The sequence below is a fragment of the Paramisgurnus dabryanus genome, chromosome 10 (genome assembly GCF_030506205.2).
Source record: "Paramisgurnus dabryanus chromosome 10, PD_genome_1.1, whole genome shotgun sequence".
Classification (NCBI taxonomy): domain Eukaryota; kingdom Metazoa; phylum Chordata; class Actinopteri; order Cypriniformes; family Cobitidae; genus Paramisgurnus; species Paramisgurnus dabryanus.
Genome location: NC_133346.1, coordinates 17,176,303 through 17,201,223, shown reverse-complemented (window position 1 = coordinate 17,201,223; position 24,921 = coordinate 17,176,303). Strand labels below are relative to the sequence as shown.

The following is a 24,921-nucleotide window of genomic DNA, read 5'->3' as shown; positions in this document are numbered from 1 at the left end:
GTCTCTCAAGAGTGCCCTTTGCGCTACCTGGTCTTTTGTGCGGTTCAGAGGTGATTTGTGGTTTTTGGTGGCACCTTACCCATTCTTGATCATCTAACTTGCTCCCAGTGTGCGGCCTCCTAAATGAGACTGCAGAACTGCTGCATGAGGGCTTAATTATTATGATAAAATACAACATAACTGTTGACTATTTTTTTAGTTATTTGTCTTCCGAAAATGACCCCCTGGGTCGTTTATGTAAGAGGCATATTATGGCCCATGGTTATGTTATAAAGTCTAGCAGGAGTAGAAACCTTAGGGTTGTGTTGTGTGTGTCTTCACAAAATAACTGTAATACCAAATGCTGAAACATGGCTGCAAGCAGGTGTAGTGATATTACGTAGCGCCTGAAAATAATCCTCTTGGTAACTTTCAATAGCAGGGGAATATAGCAGCAAAGTCCTTGATTACTACGCCAGAATGAGAGTATAGTTTCTACTATATCATCCTAGAAAATCGTAACTTTTAATTTTTCGTCGGTCTTAGTAGAAGATGTAAATACAGAAGGGTCAAGTTTTAAATAGGAATATCGAAACTCTTCGGTTATTTTTGAGCGTAATGCTAATGGTCTAATCAGATTCAATGGATTATGCTAAGCTATGCTAATAGTGGTACCGCCAGACCTGGAGATCGGCGGAATGGATTCCAATACGGTAAAAATCTAATGTTTAACTCTAGGGGAGCTGGAAAATGAGCATATTTTTTTTAATGTACATTTAAACCATATACTATAGCAATTAAAAAACGAAATTTTATGAGGTAACTGCATACTAAAGTTTTAAGCCTCACTGAAAGCTGTTCCACAATTACCTAAATTACTGCTATATATAGTTTAGAAGTAAGACAAAGCAGAACATAAACATTCAACAATCAAGAAAATATGAAAGTACAAAGAGAAACAACAAACAGCAGTGTGACACCACTACAACGCTTTCATCCAATTATAATAAATCAAGCTGCCACTGTAAGTTTACAGTGTCATGCGACTGTATGACCGTGCAGTTGAGCGTGAACTTGTTTACTGTCACTGTGCAGAATTCTGCACTCTCGGTTATCATTACCAATAAGCCTACAGACTAATTTACTGTAAATGCTTTTGCATTCATCTATATTACAAACATATCTGTGATTGGCTGGAAAAGAATGAAATGAGATAAGATTTTTAGGCAATGGGTGAAGAGGCTGTAGTCGCCCCGTGATGATGATATGTTAATGGCTGCAGCTATAATTGTAATCTCAATTTTTTATATTAATTACGCAGCCCCAGCTCAGAGATGAGCCAGCAGAGATGTTGTTCTCTCCGTTTTGAGCGAATCTTCAGTCCGGTTTCGCTTCATCATGTCTCATCAGCCTGTGTTTTCCAACGTCACTTAGCCACATACAGTACAGACAGGGCGGGGTATTTTTCTGAGTTTTCAAATGATCCCCATATCTCTATAATGTCTAACAGTTCCATCGTCTCTTTTAACTCCGGTTTATAATGTTGACTTTCCAAACCTTGTTTGTCATTTATTGGTTTATGTTGTGCTATATGTATTGTAATTGGCTCCATCTGTCAGACCATCAAAGGTGTTTATTGTGTAAGCAATTCACATAACAGTATAACAGTTTTTTCCTCTGATTTTCATGCAGGCACCCCCACACACAAACAAGAGATCCCTCGAATCAACTGCTTACAAAAAATATTAAATCTAATAAGTCTCCCGTTATGTTCAAATTTTAGCAACACTATTACTGTTTGAGATCAAATTTACCCCAAATTGTTTAATATATGCTTTATAACTTTAAATTTAAAATAAAATTGTAGAAAAAAACATAACTTTATATTTTTATATACATAGATTTTTTATTTAATAGATTAATTTCTATAAAAACGTATCTTTTTTAGCACATTATTTTAGTGTATATTTAGTTAAAAAAGTAGTAATGACAATAATATAAAACATTTATTTTATTTGAGAACCGTTTTACCAGTTTTTCACATGAACCCCATTCATACAGACCTTTGGTCCCAGAAAATACCCGTAAAATTGCCAGACAAGCTTCTGTGTGAACGCAAACACGTGCCGTAAATCTTATGGGATCGTTGCCGGAAAGAGGACCTAGTAAGATACACGGAAAACCTCTGTGTGAACAAGAAGCCGAAACAATGCCGTAATGGGCGTGTCGTGGTGAGGATGCGTGCGTCATCACAACAAAAGTTATGGTTCAGCTCTTTAAAATGAGAGATTTACACGCATATCAACATTCAAGACGAGAAATGTCTGCAAACTGGACTGACGTAGATATCAGTTAAGTTAGCTCGTCACTTACTTTGCTGAAGCGGAGATCATGATTCAGCAGGATATAAGAATATCACGTCACATGCTCATTTGAGCTTATAATAAACAAAAATGCCCACGCGTCATCCCAACAAGACATATCATTCAGCTCCTAACAACGGAGGGTTTAAATGCATTTTAACAATCACAGTTAGAAATGTCTGCAAACTGGATTAAAGCAGAGATCGTCAAATATATCCACTCTGAAGCTGAGATCATTCACCAGCATAGAACGGCGCGTCACACGCTCCTTTATAGTCTTACCATAAACAAAAATGCACATGAGTGGTTTCTGGAGAGGAAATAATAAATAATATGCAAACTTCAGACGCTGCGTAGAAGATAGTGCGTACTTTAAACAGGTCACGTGTCTTTCGGGACCTTGCAGATGCCGGCAAATTCAGTGTGCATTTTCTGTGTATTTTTCGGAATGTCTGTGTGAAAAGGGCTATATTAATAGTAAATATTATGAATACTATTAATATTAATAGTAAAAACACTCATAAGATCAGTTTTACAGGAACACTGTGTGTACTGTATGTACATTTATACTTGGAAGACACTTAACTCTTTCCCCGCCATTGACGAGTTATCTCGTCAATCTGCAATACCGCTATTATATTGCAGGGCAAACCCTAGGGCAAACAGCTGTATGTCCGTGTATGTTTTAAAGATTGCTCTGCCTCTGATCTCGATTAAAAGTCCTTCACAAAAATCTCAGCTTTTTGCTCAAAATGTGGTGTTTTTGATGAAACCTACACATATTTGAGAGGTGATAAAAACAGAAGACATGAAGGTAGGATGAAACGGATTTTTTTGGTTTGAAAGCAGAGGGTCTGTTCTTTTATTTCATATATTGTATGTTTATATATTTAAAAATGAGCATTTTCTGGAAGGCATTAAACTTTTGTGAAAATCATGAAAAAAGCTGGCGGCGAAAGAGTTAAAGTAACTTCAAGTCAAAAAGTCAAAAAGAAAAGTCAAAAAGTAGTTTTAAAGCTTTTAAAAGACAATTAGCATATTTTTCAGAGCTGTTAAAGTAGCTTTGGGGGTTAAAACCTGCAGAAAAAAATCTATTAGTACAAACATTTCAGCTGCACAGTTGTTTATGAATTAACCAATATCTCATGTCATTATATAAATAATAATTGAATAATGTATTTCAAACTTTCATGATGGACTGAATAAACGACTTCAGGCTGTGCTGCATCAGCAGGTGGAATCTGAATCAAAGATTTATTAGGTGTGGCATATAGATGAGAAATATCACCGCAGTGTGAGGTACTTCATGAGATGCTGTATCTACTAAAGAATAGGTCAGGATAGTGAACTAGTCGTGTACCAACCAAGTGATTGACTAGGGAGGTCAGCTAGTTTTTTCCCCAAAACTTTAAACCAAATAATAAAAACTGTAAGATGTTTATTAAAGGGATAGTTCTGGATAAAAAAACACAAAAGTAGTTTGATAAATGATGGTAAACACACAGCTGATTGTAACCATTGACTTCCATAGTAGAAAAAAATATATTATGGAAGTATTGTGATAAATGATTGTAAGCAAACAGTTGATGGTACTCATGGAATTCCATAGTATTTGTTTTTCCTACTATAGAAGTCAATGGTTACAATCAGCTGTGTGCTTACCATCATTTATCAAAATGCTGTATCTTCTTTTGCGTTCATCAAAATAAAAAACAAAAACTTATACAGGTTTAGGATGAGAAAATGATGACAGAATTTTCATGTTTTGATGAACTATCCCTTTAAGTATCATTAAATCCCATTCTTATGTTAGAAGATATTTTTACCTACTTATTTTATGGCCCAAAATGTACTACAGTATTTGTGATGGGAAACCATATAAATTTAAGTGCATAGCAACAGAGTATGCAGGAAAGCGTTATGCTGTGATCACACTAGGCTTTTCGTTCCATTGACTTCCATTCATATGCATGAGAATGTGCCAGACTGTAAATGCAAGGTAATGCGACAAAATGTTGCATTTCTGCACGTTTCAAAGTTCTGACCTGAAGACGTTGGACCAATAAATGATCGATACAGCACAGCATGACCTTTCACAGGTGAAAGAAAAACTGAAAATAGCAGTATTGCACAATCCTAATTTGGCCAATAATAATTAAAGCAACAATGACGTGCAAGCACATTGGAATCCATTATGTGTGAATTAAAAAATTAAACACTTTAGAGTGTGATATTATAACTGGTTTCTACCCATATACACTGGGGTCTGCATAGAAATTTCACATGTTAGTGTGTCTAGTGTTAAAAGTGATGGCAATGTACAGCCTTTTCTTTGAAACAGTAGACCATCCGGGTAATATGATACTATTTTAGTAATACCGGGTACTACTAACTCACTGTGATTTCGGACATACTAATTATAATTTTGCAATGCAAAATACTATGCAAATTGGGACACAGTCTTTGTGCCTGACATGTAAACAAGTATGCAACACACATAATAATACTGTAATAAGGGCAACAGGTCTATCAGGGCTACACTGTGTTTTACTAGAAGCTAAGACCACAGCCACAGACCAATCAGCATCAAGGACCAAGAGCTAACACTTAATAATTATTCCCTATAAACATCCAAGCAAGGACAGTCAGTGAGCATGATGTAACTTGAGGAAACATCAGACATTATTTGGTGGAAAATTAGCGAGGAGCAGTCAAGGGGTTTGAAAGGGTTTATTTGTGCTTTATTGTAATGTGACATGATGAGGGTATAATCAGGCTCAATGAGGCACAAACCGAAGGTTGATGTTGACGTTTTGTCAAGGCGATAATCATCTCATTTTATCTATGATCAGCTCACGTTGCCCATAGAGCCCTGAAACGCTGCTGTATTTTGAGCGATCCACCTTGTCCTACTAACAGATGTTATCTGTAGCACTTGGGTCAGATCGTATCGCAATCATTACAGACAAAACTGGATAAATGCGGAGGGTGATATGTGAAGTTAAACATGGGAGCATGGAAAGGCGAAAGTGAGTAGATTTGCCTGAATACGCACATAGGTCAGATCAATGATGCTTGTTTAATATAAATAATAATCAAAGTAAGGCAGGTTCCTAGACCAACATCCTTGTAGGGTTAGCAGTGTGAAAATGATTTTAATCAACTTTGTTGGATGCGGATGCATTTGTGGAATATTGTAAAATACAATAGAAATTTAACATGCTCCTTATATTTTTCCAAGAACGGTACATTAAGAAACTTACAATGGGAATTAATGGAGCAACACAATGAATATAAAGTTATATCTCCAACCTTTAGTAGTCCTAACATAAAACGCTTACAGCTTACACTCTAAAAAATGATGGGTTTTTTTCAACCGTTGGGATAAAATAACCCACAAAATGTTTTTGACCCAACAACTCTGCATAGATTAAAGGTGCCAAAGAATGCACTTAAATAATATTTTATTTCTAGTGGGTTTATTAAAGGTGGGGTGCATGATTTTTGAAAAACGCTTTGGAAAAGGGAGTCTGGTTGAGTACCAAAACACACTTGTAGCCAATAAGTAGTAAGGGGCGTGTCTACTAATGACATCGTTGCCTGGGTTGGGTATGTGTGGGGTGGGTCTATCAAAAGCAGGTCCAGATTCTATTGGGGTAGGGGTGTGTTTGTTTAGGTGATTTCAAATTTCAACATTGGCTTTCAAAGATAATTTAAGTGCAAAAATTATCCATAGACGGTTTAACATGTCCATTTACAACCGCATGATTTGCCTTTACAATGAAATGGTCTATTATTACCATATGTAAAAGGGTTATGAATAATAATTTTGTGCTCCTCTCTGATTGGCTGTTTGTCAGAGCAGCTCTTCAGAATAGCTGTGTGTGTGTGTATAAACAGACCTTATGTTTGATCCTGTATCAGATAAAGATTCTGTATTTGAGGAATAATCAATTGTTTGGAGATTGGTAATAGAGGTTTCAGACTGGTAAGTATGTGTTTTTTTCAGTATGGACCTGCAAAACGTAACTGTAACGTCAATTGTAATACTTCAGCCTAAATGCTAAAATATAGCATTAACTAGCATATAGCACTAACTTAGCTGTCACAACATTGTTTTTAGCCTTGTAACAACATTGTAATTAATTGAATGTGTAATTTAATGTTGGGGCGTACATCACGACTGTAACGTCACAGCTGGTGTTATGTTGAAATTGGCCTGTTTTCCAGTGGTCTTTTGAATGCGGGAGGTTTCAACAATGGCGTTTGATGCTCACAAGATGTATTTACCATGTACAGAACATGGTACAAACCATACTCAAGCACAGACACATGCAGTACAAATGATTTCTCATACAAATTATTACTTTAGCACACCATTAGGGCAGCAATCATTCGCGCCATTTAAAGGCCATTGACAAATTAATGATAGGAAAGTGGCAAAATGACTGTAGGCATGTGTTGACATGCACCATGCGTTAACAACTGATATTAATCAATCAAAAAGTCTTACCTTTGATTAAAGGCAGGGTACATGATTTAAAAAAAATGTGTGTCTGAGTACCAAAACACACTTGTAGCTAATCAGCAGTAAGGGGCATGTCAAAAGAAGGTCCAGCTTCTATTGGGGTAGGGGCGTGTTTGTTTAGGTGATTTCAAATATCAACATTGGCTTTCAAAGATCATGCACCCCGCCTTTAATGGTTAACAGGTCAATAAGAACATCCCTAATTCCAACGCAACGGGCTGGGTTTTCCCCTTTTTGACCCAATGCTAGGTTGAAAATAACCTAGGATTATTAAGTGTACTTAACATTTGTATAGAAAAAATTATCTAAGTGCTTTAACCAAAATTAAAGCCGCACAGTTTTGCTTTAAAGCACTCAGCATGCATGACCTGGATACTTCTATTATAAAGGCCTTACTGCCTTTCAGCCGAAAAAATAAAAGAGTTGAAGTTATTTTCTGTGGTAAATGCTGTCGGTAGAGCTAAACCAGAACAATTCTTGAAACTGCACTGTGACCCAGTCCCTCGATCTCTCTGCAGTCTGTCTGCACTTACCCAAAACTTTGAAACACTGATACATCGAACCCAAGTGGATATTTCTTTCTTCTTGTTCATACTGTAGAACAATAAAGGCTGCCGAAAATAAACGACAGCACAATAAGCACAATAGCCGTGCTGGAATCTGCTGGCATTGAGGCCACAGAGTCACTGACGTCTCACCTCTGGAGGGTGAACAGAATCAGGACACATTGTTTCACTCCAACCCCCTCAATCTAAAACAACCACCGGGGGAAAAAATATTGTCTGAAAAATCCTGAGCACCACACGAGACTCTTTTTTGTAGGGAAGGTTGAGCAAAGAGCAGGAAGCCTGGCTCAGGTCTTTGCAATCAATTCTACTAACAGGCAGGGACTCTGACAAGGCCCAACGCCATCTGTCTGAGCGGAGCCGTGCCCCGCGTCGTCACGCCACGCTGGCATCCGGGCAATCGCCCAAGCTGGCACCCACAAGACAAACAAGCCCCCTCAGACTAACACTCTGTTTGTCAGTCTGTCCCTCCCGCTTCCTCCCTTTGAACACACGCAAACACGTACGTATTGTCACATACAGAACCAACAAAGACAGCATCGGCTTTCGTCTGCCCAACTCACTCGTGAACGATCACATGAGGACGCATGTCACTCACACGCTAAATGAAACGACAGCTAAACAACGCAGAGATGTGAGTGCGATGTGCCATTAAATATAAAAAAGGAGCTTGGGACACAATAAAAAAATCTATTAAACACAGAGCTAAAAAAGCGAACGAGACGCTCTCAGTGGTGTTCAAAAGACAAGCTACACTATTAGGACTTCATACGGCCCAGAAACATCACAGAAGTAAAAAAAAAACGTTCCTCATCATTATGCAAATGCCATTTTATTCCATTTTATCTCTGTCTCTTTTTCCTCTCTGGCCATATGTGCTATGGCTCATCAAAAGGAGGCAGACCACATGCCAATACCCCCATCTGGGGATCACGCATACCCCCTTCCTCTGCTGATCACTGCATGCAGGCAGGTGTCTCAGGCACGTCACGGCCTCGAGATGTGGTCAAACGTCACCACTGACCTGTGAAAAGATCCCAGGGAGCCTCAGATGGCTTTTCGGAATAATTCGACTCTCGGGGCTTTAAACCTGCACGCTTACCTCTCCCTGCGGGACGCGGCTAGCAAGTGCTTCTAAAGAGAACAGCAATCTAATGTTGAGTAGTACCCAATATCATTTGCCTTAGTTCCGACAATCGCGTGTAATGAGCCTTTAAAAGCGTTTCAGAGAGTGAAATCATTCCAGACGCACGCAAGACTGAATTGTCGTTAGAAAACCGAAACGTTCGATACAAAAAAACATGCTTGCTAGTTCCTCCATAAATCAAAATTAGCAGCTTTAATCAGAGTCAAACAACCACTTATCAGGAAGGAATGATTCATCAGTGTCAATCCTTCCCTTTTTCCGACTCTCTCGAGTAGAGGAAGCGAAATGGAAGCCGCAATAAAGGCAAAATCAGCATTTGCGAGCATGTCATTGTTCGGTGGCTGTCACTCAGACCGGCTACATAAATGAGTTCTGTACACCTGGCTCGTCCAATCAAACGAGACCAATTAGGAGAGAAGATTAAAACTCCAAACCTGTTATGGCAGACGCGTTCTCAACGCTAGCACTGCCTGTCTAGAAAAATCACTATCAAACTTCTCTGAATCGGGCGTAACCGTACACATTAGTACAGAATTGTACTTATGAGATGGAACAGCATTTGGAGTGCAATGTAAGCACAAGCTTTCACAGTACACAAAAACTTCTGGCTGATCTTCCATACGCAGGCAAAATAATTTGTAATGCATCGATTCTAATTTAAGCAAATTGGGGTTACATACTAACCATCGGAAAAACAAGCACAGATGAGATGTGTAAAAAGATCTGCTTATCGTACGCGGAAAACGTTTAATTTCAAATTCATTTTTCATCATAATGCTAATACGATATTAATACGCATTAGCCAGCACTTAAACTAATGATGCTCATCAATTCTAATCATTTCCACAATGATGACCGGCTTATTGAAAGACTGTGCGTTCGATACAAATATAAAGGCTGACACACACAATCGTTTAGTCTGGGGGAAGCGATGACTTTTTCCTGTATATTAACTACGGAATCCGAAACGATTCCTAATTAACATTAATCTAATTATTATACAGCACTGTATCATTTATTATATGCAACATATGGTGATATAGCCATGCAAATCACTCATCGTTGCATAAATATGTATGGTTGCTTGGGCAAATGTTATTTGAACTAAATCAGTGCATTCCTAGAATGTTGGTTTAAGGGATGTCTTTAGGCAGGCGTTGAACCATGCACAAAACACATGAATGCACTAAAAGCGAAAGCAATACTTATGAATTTTAATATTTTCAGGTATGTGCACTAGTTTGTGAAGGATGCAGTACGTTTTTTCTGTGTATACCCCCCCCCCCCCCTTGTGAATGGTGCATCCCTTTGTACGCCACCCCAAAGACAATTCAGGACATAAAATATCCAAACTTAGAATTTGAATTAAAATAAACTGATTAATTTAGTGTTATGCTCTTGGTTGGTAGCTATATTTTTCGGATGCTTAATTACACATAATTTATGGTAAATAAATGCATTTTATAAAATGTCATAAAACTGGGGTCCCCTTGGCACAATCTTACGCCCCGAAGTTTGAGAATCACTGTAGTGAGCTATGCTTTGGCATATATTTTACTGGACCTGTATAGCATCTTTACATCGCTGCTATAGATTTGGTCGGCGTTACTGGAAACCCAAAAAGATGTCATATCCATATCCAAAATTATTTGAATTAACGTGCCTATACCTAGTTAGTCGTTTGATCTTTACAATTTGTAATGATTACAATAAATTTTAGCTTGCTGGGTGGCGATCTAAAAAACCCTAATATGAAGTTTTATATGGGCTTTCTAAGTAGCCCTCCGAGATGGCATCACAACAAAATAAATAAATGTCACTCCCTGATATTTTGCGAAGTAAAACCACTCCCACATAGCCACTGGTGAAAAAATGGTGAGCCTCCATGGACCTGTAATTCTTTATGTTGCTCTGTGAGTAGATATAGCACATCACAGAATATAGGCTAGCACAGTAACGTCGCTGCTACAGTAGAAACGGTGCATGGAATCTATTCTATTAACATGCTAAGATAAACTAGTCTTTATATCATAGCTTTAAAGGGCACATATTATGCAAAATACACTTTTACAAGGTGTTTGGACATACATGCGTGTTGGCAGTGTGTGAACACAACAACCCTACAATGGGAAAAAAATCCACCCTCTCCTTTTTTAATCTGCATTGAACCAAAGCAGTCTTATTAGACATGCTGTTTTGATTCTCTTGTTAATGTGATGTTACACTAATAACAATGCCCCGCCCACAGCCACTGACTGACTGGTAAACTTTACCCAAAATATTTCCTTAATGTGTTTTTAGTGCAAAATCGGCTAAAATACTATTGTCTTAGACTGTATACAAAGAAATCTGATTTATTTTTAACCAAATGCACTCAGTGTCTGTTTGTAAGGAAGTGAGGAGCTGTAGCTCATTTGCATTTAAAGGTGCAGTGTGTAAATTATACCGGCATCCACAGCTCACCCTCACTTTTGAAACTCATAAAGAAGCTACGGTAGTCGCCACAGGACAAACATGTCATCGTCGGAGACAACTTAGTAAAAAAAGGTTGTCCACTAAGGGCTTCTCTTGAAACATGGTGGCACAAAATGGCGACGTCCACGTAAGGTGTATATAGATAAAAACGTCTCATTCTAAGGTAATAAAAACATAACAATTCATTATGTAAGGTCTTTATACACCACTGATAATATAGTTATGTATATTTCATTGCACTTCTGTCAAGAGATCCTCCTAAAAATTACACACTACACCTTTAAAGTTACATACATTAAAACAGCGCTTTTTGCTTCCACCCAAATACGGGCATTTTGGACATGCTATAGCAAATGAATTGTGTGGTAACTTTACAGACACATTCTAGGCACACTTACGACTTGTATTACATCTTGTAAAAATGGGCATAATATGTGCCCTTTAACTCTTTCCCCTAATTGACGAGTTTTCTCGTCAATTAGGAGGAAAACGCTTCCCTGCCAATGAAAAGAATTTCCGGCTTTCCGCAATACCGCTATTATACATTACCGCAACATATACAACCCGGAAGTAACGCCTCATTTGAAAGAGGAAGAACTCCATTTATGTTTTAAAGATCCCTCTGCATCTGATTTCTTTCAAAAGTCCTTCACAAAAATGGAATTATCTCAGCTTTTTGCTCAAAATTTGGTGTTTTTGAAGAAACCTACCCATCTTTGAGAGGTGATAAAAAGAGAAAGGGTAGGATGAAACTTTTTTTTTGAAGGCAGAGGGTCTGTTCTTTCATTTGATATATTGTATGTTTATATATTTTAAAGAAGAAACTTTTCTGGAAAGAATTAAACTTTTGTGAAAATAATGAAAAACAAATTCAACTTTTTTTAAAAACACTGGTGGGGAAAGAGTTAATGAACATTACAAAACAGACTTTTGGATAATTCACAGTCAAATGTTGATATTACAGTCAGATTGAATACTTCCAGTCCGCATGCCTTCCCTCCCCAAATGTTGTAGATGTCCAACTTGTTAGTGTGTTTAATTAGGGTGATTAGGTTTATTCAACTTTAGACTGATCGGGGTATGACATCACAGTACCGCATAAGCGATTCCAGTTTAAAGGACCCTAATGTATGCTTTCACATCACTCTCTTGGTACAGTGATGTCACACGCTGATTGTTCTTTGCAGTGGCGTATGAAGTCTATCAAAGCTTTTCTGGAAGAGGGTTGATGAGTTGAATTAATTGTTTTTAGGAGACATTGATCAGTGGCAGATACTGTACTGACAGTCTGACCCAATATGGCTCTATATTTTCTATTCAGGCCATATTAGCAGGGCTGACACCATGCTTTTCCAGACAACATGTTTTCCCTATGCTGACTCCCCCACACCACTTCCCCAGCTATGACTCAATTCGAGCACGTAAAAAATGCATAAAGTTTTATTAACTGCACTAAATGTCTGGATGTATGCTCGATTTGAATGCTTTTCATTATTATTTCATGAATAACTGATTCTCTGATTAATGGTAAATTTACACAAACTTCTCTTTTAGATTCAGTTAGTAAATGAGCCACAATCTATAATCAGCTTAATTTAAATCAAATAGGCTGGTTCGCGCTATTAATACATAATTGTTATGTATTTATACAAATACATAAGAATGGATTATTTTATCGCATTAAAAACCTGACTAGACTGTAGTGCGAGTGGTTAGCGAATAAGATGCAGTGTTTTGCACTGATTAACTGCATGCTAATGCGGCACAACTGTTTAGTGAACTCGCTTAAAGGGATAGTTTACTTTAAAATGAAAATTCTGTCATCATTTACTCATCATCATGTTGTTATAAACATGTATAAAAAAAAAATCTGATGAAAACAACAAAAAATATTTTGAGAAATGATGCTAAACACACAGCAGTAAGTGACCATTGACTTCCATAGTAGGAAAAACATATTTTGGAAGTATTGTGATAAATGACTAAGAAAATATTTTGATAAATGATGGTAAGCACACAGTTGATGGTACCCATTAAATTCCATCATATTTTTTTTATTCCTACTATGGAAGTCTATGGACACTTACTGCTGTGTGTTTACCATCATTTTTCAAAATAGCTTCTTTTGTGTTCATCAGAAAAAAGAAATACATACAGGTTTAGAACAACATGAGGATTAATAAATGATGACCGAATTTTACATTTTAAAGTGAACTATCCCTTTAACACAGGATTTCCATGACACAGTTATGCACCGTATGATCAGGCAAACACAGTACAAAGCACAGAAGCAAACCATAAAAGCCATATGCTAATGTCAAAATAAGAACTGAAATCGATAGTAACAGATCATGTTACATGAAATCAGATTGTACATTGCAGAACTCAGGAAGCCCATCTAAGCCTTTCCTCTAAGGAGAAAAACCTTGAGTAAGAGAGAAAGAGAGAGAGATAAAGAGAGACAGACAAATTGAGAGAGACAACAAGACTATAAGAGATACATAGACAGGAAAATAAAGTAACGGGTTTGGGAGGGGGAGATGGGGGGAGAGGTCCTTCCACTAAATCATGGAATCACAAATTTTAAGACCACCATCCTTCTTTTCCACACCATATACCACTGAATTACATCATGCACTTCAATCTGATCCAGGATCAAACGAGAATCGCACGGGTGCCATGGAAACACACTTCAAAGGCTTCCTGTTCCAGCATCCAGCGTAAACCTCTGTTACCGACTGCTGCTCCCGCACCTGAGTGACGCTTCTGGCTTCTGTTGACTTGATAACAATAAGAAAATGTCTGACAACTGCCTGAGCTCAAATCTGATATTTACTGATGGAAAGACGTAACACTTGTGCAAACTGCAAAATGAGAAACGTCAATCTGTACATTTTTTATATTACAGCCGAAGAATTTGTGTTCGCATTAAGGGAACATTCCAGGTTAAATAGAAGTTAAGCTCTATCGACAAAAACTGTGAAATTGTAAACCACAAAAAATGATTTCAAGAATATTTCACATTGACAGTTACATGGTTTCAATGGGAGTCTAGGGGCAGTGTACCTCATATTGCCTTGTTTCATTGTACTGAGCAGATTGCAGATTATAGAACAGAAATACTACTTCACATTTTGCAATGATAATGTCAACTAAAGTAGTGATAGACTGATATTTTGGTCTTGAAACTACTACTGATAATCACACCCTTGTGTCACCACGATTTTTTATTTTATTAAATCAATGATTCTCCCAAAAATGAAAAAAAAAGGTAATTGAATTAAGTTAGGTGAATTAAACGATAGTGTAAAATGCATGTCTTGTTTGCCATGATATATTCAACCCCCTGTTTTAAAAAGCAAATGCATTAGTCGAGCTGAGTAAATAAATTTTTTTGGCATGGGTGGTACTGTATTTACAATGTGCTGTATGTGCTCAGAATAAATTATAAGTATCCATATAGCCATAAGTCTCTCCTATGTGCTGCGTAATGCCCTGTCAAGATGACACTGCTCAATCATCAGCCAATTGACAAATGAGAGTTGTAGTGACAGGCTGAAACATTAGCGCAGCTCTTGGTACGTCAGTTTGTGGTTTTATGGATGGATTAGAGGTATCATGTGTATTGTGCGCTGTATTGATGGAGGCTAACAACAGTTGCTGTGTCAAATATCCCGTGAAGGGCATGTGAAATATTGCATCTGTCATTTGCTCAGCCTGAGAGACGGACAGCATTCGGCGTGTTGTCCAGGGATGGGGAACTGATTGGTTTAGGGTTGCCGAATCAGTCACAGGGTGCAGGTATATCTGTATATCTAAAAGAGGTGAGGGCACAATGCGGCGGTACTGTCTTTCTGTCGAATCTAAAGCTGTGGTAACAAAGGCCAAAGCAAATCATAAAACCCCATCGTTTTCTGCACAAAGGATCCAACACCAGCATAAGAAAAGGAGACTTTTCATAACCAAAGGCCAAACTGCTTCGGGAACAACGGTGTGATTTCGGCTAGGGGCCACAGATGCATTGGAACGATGTGTGTGAAGTTCACATATTGCTTTTCATCTATCTTAAACGGAACGACGTGCCAAGCACTCCGCCTGACCCCCCCCCTCTCCACCTGTCAATCATCCCACCGGCAGCGAGCAAAAACCTCCACCGGCCCTGCTTGTCACCCTGTCACTCAAATCTTACCGCAAAAATAAATAGGGGGCAGGAACCACTGCTGTATGCCAGACAGCTGGGGGGGAGGGATGGCGGGGAAGTGGGGACAACTGCCTTTTTAAATTCATTTTCTCAAAAAGGGATTTCTGTGTAATCTCCCTGAGGTGAGAATCATATTTTAATTAGGTCTACCTCTGCTTAACAGTTCCCCGCCCTGTCTGATCAGAGAGCGTGCCCACCCACTGGTGCTAGCAAGGCTGTCAGCCTCACTCACTTTCAAATCAACCCGGATCAAATCCAAGATGCCAAACATTCATGGTCTTTCCACTCCCTTATAAAAATAAAACAAGCTAGTTGGTCAACGCTAGTCTCTGAAGGACCTTATATCGATCCATTTCCAAACAGACACGTCACTCAAACGCATATGTACGTAAGGTCATGCGTTAATTTGCCGTAAGCAGCACAGACGTTTTTCATTACCGCTCCTAAACGGTTTCCTAAAATCCATTGCGTTTTCAGTCAGACACACCCTGCGTGGAATCAACAGGAGGTCTTGTTTTACAGAGCATGTTAAAACACTGATGTGAGTAGACTATGGTATATTGCACAGCTGAAATGTTAACATGAGCTTTCACCAAGATGTCCAGAGGGATATCTACATGGTAATTAAGCACAACATCACTAATGGAGGAAAACCTGGAGAGGATAGGTGCGAAAACATATAAACGGGTATTATGGAAGCACTGGCATTGTAATTGGCGATTAAATTGGACAGAACTGAATTTGCGAGGACAACGGTTAAGGTGCAGCTGCTGCGAGAAAGTTTCTGCTCGTGAGAATGACAATATAAATGCATTACACGAAGAAAGTCGCATACGTCTTTCGCAGAATTTAGTAATGGCTGAACGAAATTGATGCTTGACTATCCTGCTTAGTCCGTGAATTCTCTCTGTGGTTTTTTTTTTAGTTTTCTGTCTTATTGTTTTATGACCCTGGCAGCTGCTGCGAGAGCAGTTTGGCTTCAGCAAAAGAAGCTGTTTACGATCGGCACGCTGTTGTCTGGGCAGACGTCAAAGCACAGAATTATGTGGAGACCAAAAGCTCCATTAGTTGGAGTTTTAATTAGCGCACTTGTGTGAGAGGGTCATTAAGAATGATTTGCTGTTGTGATTGAGGACTTGCTGATGGGCGAGACGCAGACCCTGCTGAGCTTGCTTTTGACCCCAAACGTATAGATCTACATTTTGGCCAAAACTAAGCAAAGTTAAAAAAAAGAACAAAACACTTCTCACTTGATCTGGGATAGCCTGCCAATTGAGTAAAAAAAAAAACTCAAGCCAACAACATTGTTGAAAACCATCAAAAACCATTGTAGACCAGCATCATGATCTAAGCTCCTACCGTTTTCTGGGTGTTCCATCTCTCCGATACTGCCATCTGGAGTGGTCCGTTCGTAATGGTCCTCGGGCAGGGCGAGGGGGCCAATGCGAGGTCCCGAAGAGCTCTTGCTGCTGGGGGTCTCAGACTCCTCCAAGCCACTGTCGTAGTAACTCTGCTGGGAAGAGTCTTGCTGGTCCTGCATCGGATTGGCAGTGGAAAACGTCACTCTGCGATGTGGGAGCTGGAATGGAAAGGAGGAGAAGGGCCTTCAGTCAAACAACAGTCTAATTATAACTTAGGCCCCAAAACTAGGCTAATTGACCACTAAATTTGTAATATCACACTTCAGCAGACGGGCATTTTCAATCTGTAATTTCCAGAGGGGCGACTAATGAGGAAACGTTTTGTTCAAATTGAGGGGAAACTGTAAAGATGGAACTGCTTATTAGAGCATCTTTTGGCAGAAGGGAAAGAAAAGGAATATCCTCTGATATTATTGCTCAGGTGACCGCGTTGTTTTTCACAAGGCCAATGAGGGCAAACACTCTTGTTGAAATACAGGGACGCAGAGCTCATAAAACTGTGGAAATCACAGATCCTGCAGAAAAGCCTTCATTCCCAATTCCGTGTGAGCTCACAGCTCACAGACTGCAGGGAAGGATCGATCGTGCCAGGCTGCACACACACACGCGCGCACACAGACACACACAGACAGGCTAACAGAACCATTTTAGAGCAGGAATTAAAGCCATTAAGAGAGCAATTTCAGTTCATATAAAAAGCCCATTAACACAGCCATTTAAAACATATAGAGATGCCATTAACGCTACGTACTTCTCAAACCCAGACTCGTCTTGCTTTTTCCTTCTAATTGTCAGCAATGTTTATTTATGAGCTCATTTATCAATTTGTTTGCACATTGTTTTTCATGAATTTTACCAAAATTCATGTCCAGAGTACTTAGAAATGCGGCACACTTATAACAATGGCAATCCATGCATTGTGGCTAGTCAGTTTAAACACTGTAACACTTACATACATACAGAAAATGTATAGCTTCCCACGTCGCAATAAATTCATAATTGAAAATAGCTACAGTAACTGCACAACTACATAAAGTACTTATGGGGGAACAGCATATCAGATTATACAATTAACTTACATTATCTATCAGGCTATTAGTGCGATAGAATACTTTTTTTAATTTTAACAAGTTAATTTTATAACGTGATTGTTTAAATGTACAGATGAAAAGCCCTCTGTATGTATATGAATGAATATGCCAATTCAGGGCATGCACAGTAGCTGCATTTAAAAGGGGATTAAAAACAGTAACAGCAGATTTCATTTTAACATCACAATATTTTTTAAATGAAAAAAAAAAAAATAAAGTGCAGGGAGTTTCAGAAATACAATTGTGATGATTATAATGAATCAGTGAATTAAACTTTTTACTACTTCCAACACTATTTGAGAGAGACACAACTACAGTAGTAAACATTTTATATAACCATGGTTATGCTGATTGACAAAGAAGGCTTTCTAGTTAAAGTTCCCAAGAAGCGGAAAGTCCCGACCACATTGTGATGTATTGCATGGTTTGAGTTTTCCACTGCGAATTGATTAGATATGGAAAAGTAGGCGTGTCATTTAGAAATAGAACTTGCAGGAGACTAACAGTTGGAGGGGGCGGGGTTAACAGATGCTCCGCCCAAGGCCTCTGGCTAACTTCAACAGAGAAGGATCGGAAGTGCATTTTCAGATTTTGATCAAAGTTTTAATGGACACATGAATTAGGCCTGCATATATAAATTGTTTATAGTGAACACTGCAATATTCCAATAAAAAATAAGATTTTGATTTCATGGGGACTTTAAAGGAATAGTCTACTCGTTTGCCATATTAAACTATGTTATTATCTCAACCTAGACAAATTAATACATACCTGTCTTTTTTCAATGCGTGCATTGTACAGTGTGTTATGAATGTGTTAGCATTTAGCCTAGCCCCATTCATTCCTATGGTACCAAAAAAAAATTTTATTTTGTGGCACCATACTTACTGGTATAACTACTCATGTAACAGTCTTTAAATAGGGAAAACACGCAAGTGTTTGGTGGCTTCCCTGTTTGGTACCATAGGAATTAATGGGGCTAGGCTAAATGCTAACACATTCACGAAGCGCTGTACAGTGAACGCATTGAAAAAGGATAGATATGTATTAATTCGTGTAAGTTGAGGTAATAACATAGTTTAATATGGCAAAAGGGTAGACTATTCCTTTAAGCTATAATAGTAAAAAACTAATACGCCAGCATCCCATATGGGCACCTTCATCCAAAACACAACATATGCTGGCGATCAGCTATGCTGTTTTTCTCGGCAGGGAAGTTAGTAGCGGCACACTACTTTTAGTTAGTTATTCCCCATCACTGCTCTTTATTCTCTCAGACTCATATGAGTTGTAGGCCTGTTCTCGGCATGCTCCCCTGTGTCTTGGTATTTATGGTTAGTGAGGAACTGAAGTGCAAAGAGGAACAATCTCACTGCACAGTAATTACATCGACTTCCTTAGCAAACTCAAACATGGACTCACAGCATGAATCCCTCTGTTGTCTATCAAAGCTTTCACATGAAGAGTGAGATATAGAAGGGAGACTATAGGGCTTTTGTCTCGGAGCAGAAACTTCTAATGTGTTTCTCTTTTTTTTTTTTTTTATTAATTTGTAGCCTTTGATGTGCAGTGACCCACATGCAATGAACAACATTCTTTGGGTGGCAGGCTCTGTAGTCCCTGTTTTATCTTTCATGAAATGTGCTTATCGTACTTTCTAGCAAATGCAAATGGCACTGCTTGATCACTGTAAAGTGATGGGGTGATTACAAGGCTACATGTGATGTGCAAATTGTAGTGTTTGATCTACAGTAAGGGACATACTTAAAGAAAAATCCTCAATTTCAGTTTTATTAGAGAAAGAGCATTATTATGGTTATGAGATTTTAATCGCTAATATTATTGCTATCCCAGGTACCATTCTGGGGTAATGGCATTGTCGGCGACAGGAACTGTGGTTCAAAGCGGACACGTTACTATTTAAACCTAAGAGATGCATTTAGTTGTTTAAATATGGATTCTTGCTTAAACTGCTCCTAAAGGCATTGCTTAAGAGTCAGCAATTTTTCTACCCTCAGCGCTGGAAGCGGCAGCTCTGCAGTTCTACAGATAAGGTAGAGTCTCAGCACTGAGTCTAGCTTTTATCTTCCTCCAGGGGGAGCACTGGAGAGCTTGGATGTGAGTGAGGATGGGGGTGACAGGGCCCTGGCTTTGACTGAAAGTGAGAACGCCTCTAGCCAGTGTAAGTTCAGCACTGATGCTTGGGTTAAAGCAATCCCTGATTAGAATCGACCTGCATGGATTTTGATGACTATGAATGGAGTACAGCTGGGTGTCAAGATGGAGATTGAATTGGAGAAAGAATGCCTTGTAAAGGAGCAAGTGGCTTTCAAACAGTCTTGGATTGGGGAGAGTTTTGGATTGGAAAGCGAGTCTTGGATTGAAGAGGGTCTTGGATTGGAGAGACAGGCTTGGACATGTAAAGAGAATCTTGGATTGAAGAGATTCTTGGACTGGAGACTCAGACTGAAGAGAGAGGGACTGTTGAGAGACTTGGACTGGAAGAGTAGGCGCTAACCTGCTGGAAACAACTGTAGAAGGGTTACTGAGGCTGGCTGTAAAATTGGACTTGGAGCCAAAGGAAGGTTCAAGTATGTGGCACAAAAAAGATTGGACAAAGTAGAGGGGGAACGAGATATCATAAAATAGACAATGGGACTCTGAAGGAAGTTGAGCATGAACAATAAATGGTGAACCTAGAAGAGAATGATGAGGAAATAAATGGAAACTGTGCTTAGATTGGAAAAGATTAGAAAAATTTCAAGGAGCTGAGGTCAATATGAGAAATAATAAAAACATCCTATATTGAATGAATGTGCATTTAACACTTGACAGAAATAAAGGCCTATAGATACTGCAGCAGACAGAGTTTCAGAATAAAGTCTCATGAACAGAGACAGTACGAGAAAATGGCGTTCGTGAGACTGGGGTGCCGTGCCTCAGAGCAAGTAATGAAGTGCTGCCAGATATCTGTCTATTCATCATTCACAAGGTGTGGTTTGAGGTGAAATACTCCACAAATGGATAGCCGATACACGGGCTGGTTTAAGCTGCAGGCGGAGCGGCAAGACCGAGCTTTTCCTACCAGTGATTCATTCAACCCATTACTCCTGCATGCTGTCATACCAAATGGCGTGAACTATGAGATTTGTCATTAGAAGTGGCAGCTCGATCCCCTGCACTCCTCATGCGGCCAATGCAGGCTTTTACTGTGTCACCGCTGTTGCAGCCCCAAACCTTGTACCGGTTTAAAACAGACTGCTTTAGGAGTGTAGCTTTCAAGAGAGAGAGAGATAACTTTTGGCGGAGAAACTCTCACGTCTCTTAGGCGCAAAGGGGTTTGCATCTACCAAGCTTTGCTGGTGCAATTAGCCAACAGCGAATGCTAAACATGTCTGACAATAGCTTTCTCTTGCCATCTCCTATTTCAATCCTGAGCTTCCTCTCGGTTCATGCTTCACTCTTTCCTCTCCTTCATTACCACCCCCACTATATTGCTTCCCCGTTTATCCGTCTCTGTGTCTCTTTGATAAGACTAGACTCTTTGAAGACCCTCGTGCCACACTACTTGCCTCCAAGCAATTGCACCTACGAAAAACTGAGAAACTCTGGGAAGAAGAGGTGAGAGTCATAAGTATGGAACATAAGAACGAATCCGTGTGCGCCTCCACCCCCCTCTACTCCTCTCAGCTCTCCGATTTTATGCTGGCTGCATCTCTTCCGAGGTGCACTTCTTCATTGTCATGTTTGTTTGCGCAGCTCATTTTTCCTCTGCTCTACATGCCTTCTAAAGAAGCGGCTCATTGATCCTCGCACACGCCCGCAGCCCTGCAGCCTGAACGCTCGCTCAGATCCCCTTTAACTAAAGCATGGCGTGCAAGAGTTCACCCACTGACTTTAACCAAGCGAGAGCGTCGGGGTTCACACTACATCTCCTACTCAGTGTGGGGGCACGAGGGCAGGAAAGATCTCTAAATTAACCATAAGACAGAGGCTGAGAAAACAACTTCCAACATCATAACCACATAATACATCACAATAGACCTTTGCAAAACTGTACAAATAATTGTCTTAAAAGCCTATAAACTTTTTTTAAATACTAGAAGGCAAATAAAAACAGAAATACTGTAATTTTAAAGGCCACAGGTTCCGAGTTTACTCCAAGGGGTCTGTGACATATAAAACAAGACATTTCTAAGTATTTAAATGAACCTCAGCTAATAATCTGTACTGTTTAATTTTTAATACTCTGTGTCCCTGGGTCTGTAATGGTTGAAAACCCCTGGTCCATTATAAACTTATCATATAGGTTGTCTCAGTCGATGACGTGTCTGTCCTGCGCGGCTACCATAGCTTCACTTTGCATTTCTAAAAGGAGGGGTGAGCTGTGGACTGCACCTTTAAATACCAGACAAATAAGACGGTTCAGTGCTATCAGATGGCACAGCCAACATCTAATCTATTCCCTGTATTCAGTGTTTAGGAAAAAACAAAATAACTGAATTACTGCCATTGAATTATCGGTGTATAGCCTGCTTCCTAGACCACAATGGCTGTCATGGTTGACCAAGCTGTTAACCTTTAAAAACTCTTTGGATTTGTGTCCATTGTCGGGACAAGAAGCAAAACAAACATTAATCGACACTCCTTTCCTTCTCACCTATTCTCCATTAACACCATTTAAATTCAAACCTGTCTCTCCTCCCAGTTCCTTCACACCCTCTAAATTTAACCTTTCTCTCCACTTTATTCTCACCTGGCATCTGGCTCTCCCTCACCATCTCTACATGTCTCCCCACCCCACCTCTCTGAAACTAGTCTGCCATTGGGATTTGGAGGAAATTGAATTGAATTATGAAGGAATTTCTCTGCAGTTCGATTGGCATCATTTCCCCCCTCACAATAGAACATCATTCTCATATCTCTTCGTGTGAGAGAATGAAAATAGGCCTGGGCGCCATTCTCTCTCTCTCTCATCCTTTTAAATTGGATTTTTCATATCAGAGGGCACCCGAGACATCCACAGATTCTTTTAGGACTGGGGAGAAAAACCCATTTCATAAAATATGAGAGGTAGGCTATATAACTGTGATTCTCAATGTGAAAAACTTCACGGCGTAGCATAAATAATAAAACAATAGGACACCGGTTATATTTTATAACATTAAATGGAGAAGCTGTATCAGTGGTGCGTAAGTGTCCAGTTTTTGAATAGTACAGTTTAATCTGAGTGGATCAGACCCTTATTTCTGCATTAGGCCTAAGGCCTTCTCCCTAAGGAATGTACTTTTCCATCCCACTGCAAGTGTTTGCTTCTGGGGGTGTGGGGTTGTCCTAAATTGCATTTTATTTGTGTGGTGTTCTGAAAGTCCTTGTTTTTGAAAATATTGAGTGACTGTGAGGCAGCAGGAATATTAAGTTGTATTGAGAAGGTGGAGGGGAGAAAGAAAGGCGCTTGAGAAATTAATCCTCAGTATCCATTCCCAAGTGGACACCCTTTTTCCTAACCTCAATTTTTAGAATTAATTCCTCTGCCCCTATAGCTTCTGGCTAAAAGGGATGCATGGAGATCAATCTCAAATTGCTTTTAAGGGATAGTTCACCCCTAGCATCATTTACTCACCCTCATGTTGTTCTAAACTTGTATGAGTTTCTTTATTTTGTTGAATATAAAAGAAGATATTTTAATAAATGATGGTAAGCACACAGTTCACCTGCTATGTTTTTCCTACTATGGAAGTCAATGAGTATCGGCAACTGTGTGCTTACCACGAGGGGCAACCTTCTGATATCTCTGACGAAGCCAATACGGAAGTGACTTAAACTGCAATTCATCGACTGGCCACTTGAGGCTGGCTCCAAAAGGGAGTCAACTCCCATAGACCACCATGTTAAAAATGCCCAACTTTACAGTAGAAAATAATATGTTTACAGCCTGGTACAAAAGGTGTTTTTGGTCTGTATAGCTAACTTTGCCCTTCATGACAACTGCGAGGGGGTGATTTTTTGTAACTCATCTGTTTAAATTATATTAAGCCTTAAACTTCTGCATAATAAAAAAAACGGTAAACGGCCACTGCTGTCACTATCGAGCTAGACGGGCGTGGTTTCGGCAACCAGCTACCTCAGCTTCACCCATGTCCCGCCTCTTTACCCATTTAAGTGATGCGCTGTGACGCGCGGTCAAGATGGCAACGGGAGGCAACGCCTACTTTTAGCTTCAAAAACGATCTTCACAAACCAATGGGTGACGTCACAGACACTACGTTGTTTTACAGTCTATGGCTTACCATCTATCAGTAAGATTTCTTCTTGTGTGTTGAACAGACTAAAAATACTCATACAGGTTTAGAACTACATGAAGGTAAGTAAAGACTGAATTTTCTTATTTGGGTGAACTATCCCTTTAACTGTTTCCCCGCCAGCGTTTAAAAAAAAGTTGCTCCGCTTTCAAAAAAAAAGTTTCATCCTACCTTTAATAGATCTCTTTGCATCACCTCTTAAATATGGGTCTTCAAAAACACAAAATTTTGAGCAAAAAGCTGAGATAATTTCATTTTTGTGAAGGTCTTTTGATAGAGATCAGATGCAGAGCGATCCTCAAAACTTACACGGACATACAGCTGTTTGCCCTAGGGCGATACTTCCGGGTTTCATAAGCCCACCTTGTGGATAATAGCGGTAATGCGGAAAGCCGGAAATTCTCGTCATTGACATGGAAGCGTTTTCTCTTATTTGACGATTTAACTCGTCAATGGCGTGGAAAGAGTTAAGGACCTGATATAAAATGAGATTGGAGCAAAAGATGACAAAGACTTTAGAATTGTTCTTTTACATCATTATTAATAGGCCACATGATATGAAGGCCACAAAGATACTACTCTATTGATGGTTCACTAAAAAATTGTATTTATCCCTGCACTCTTATTGAATAGACTGAGATGACTAACCACACTTTGAATTTTCTCAATGTATAAAATGATAAGAGAGAGTATAAAATGATGTTTAATTAGAAGCTAGAGAGCTCTTTCATCTCCAGGACAGAGCGTTCTGCCATGGCCATGGAACTAGGACGAAACCCCTCTATTGATCTATCCGAGTGGACCCGAGGTTTGGCAGCAGCCTAACTGTGTTCAACCAGCCGTGAAAA

General features: G+C 39.3%; 1 protein-coding gene across 1 annotated transcript in view; it reads right to left on the bottom strand.

The window, feature by feature from the left end:
* pcdh1a (protocadherin 1a) overlaps positions 1–24,921 on the bottom strand; it is an 85,835-nt gene that overhangs the window by 11,205 nt on the left and 49,709 nt on the right. Inside the window, exon 4 of the mRNA XM_065290533.2 lies at positions 16,619–16,838. Within this exon, the coding sequence (XP_065146605.1) occupies positions 16,619–16,838 (220 nt within the window). The remainder of the gene's footprint in view (positions 1–16,618; positions 16,839–24,921) is intronic.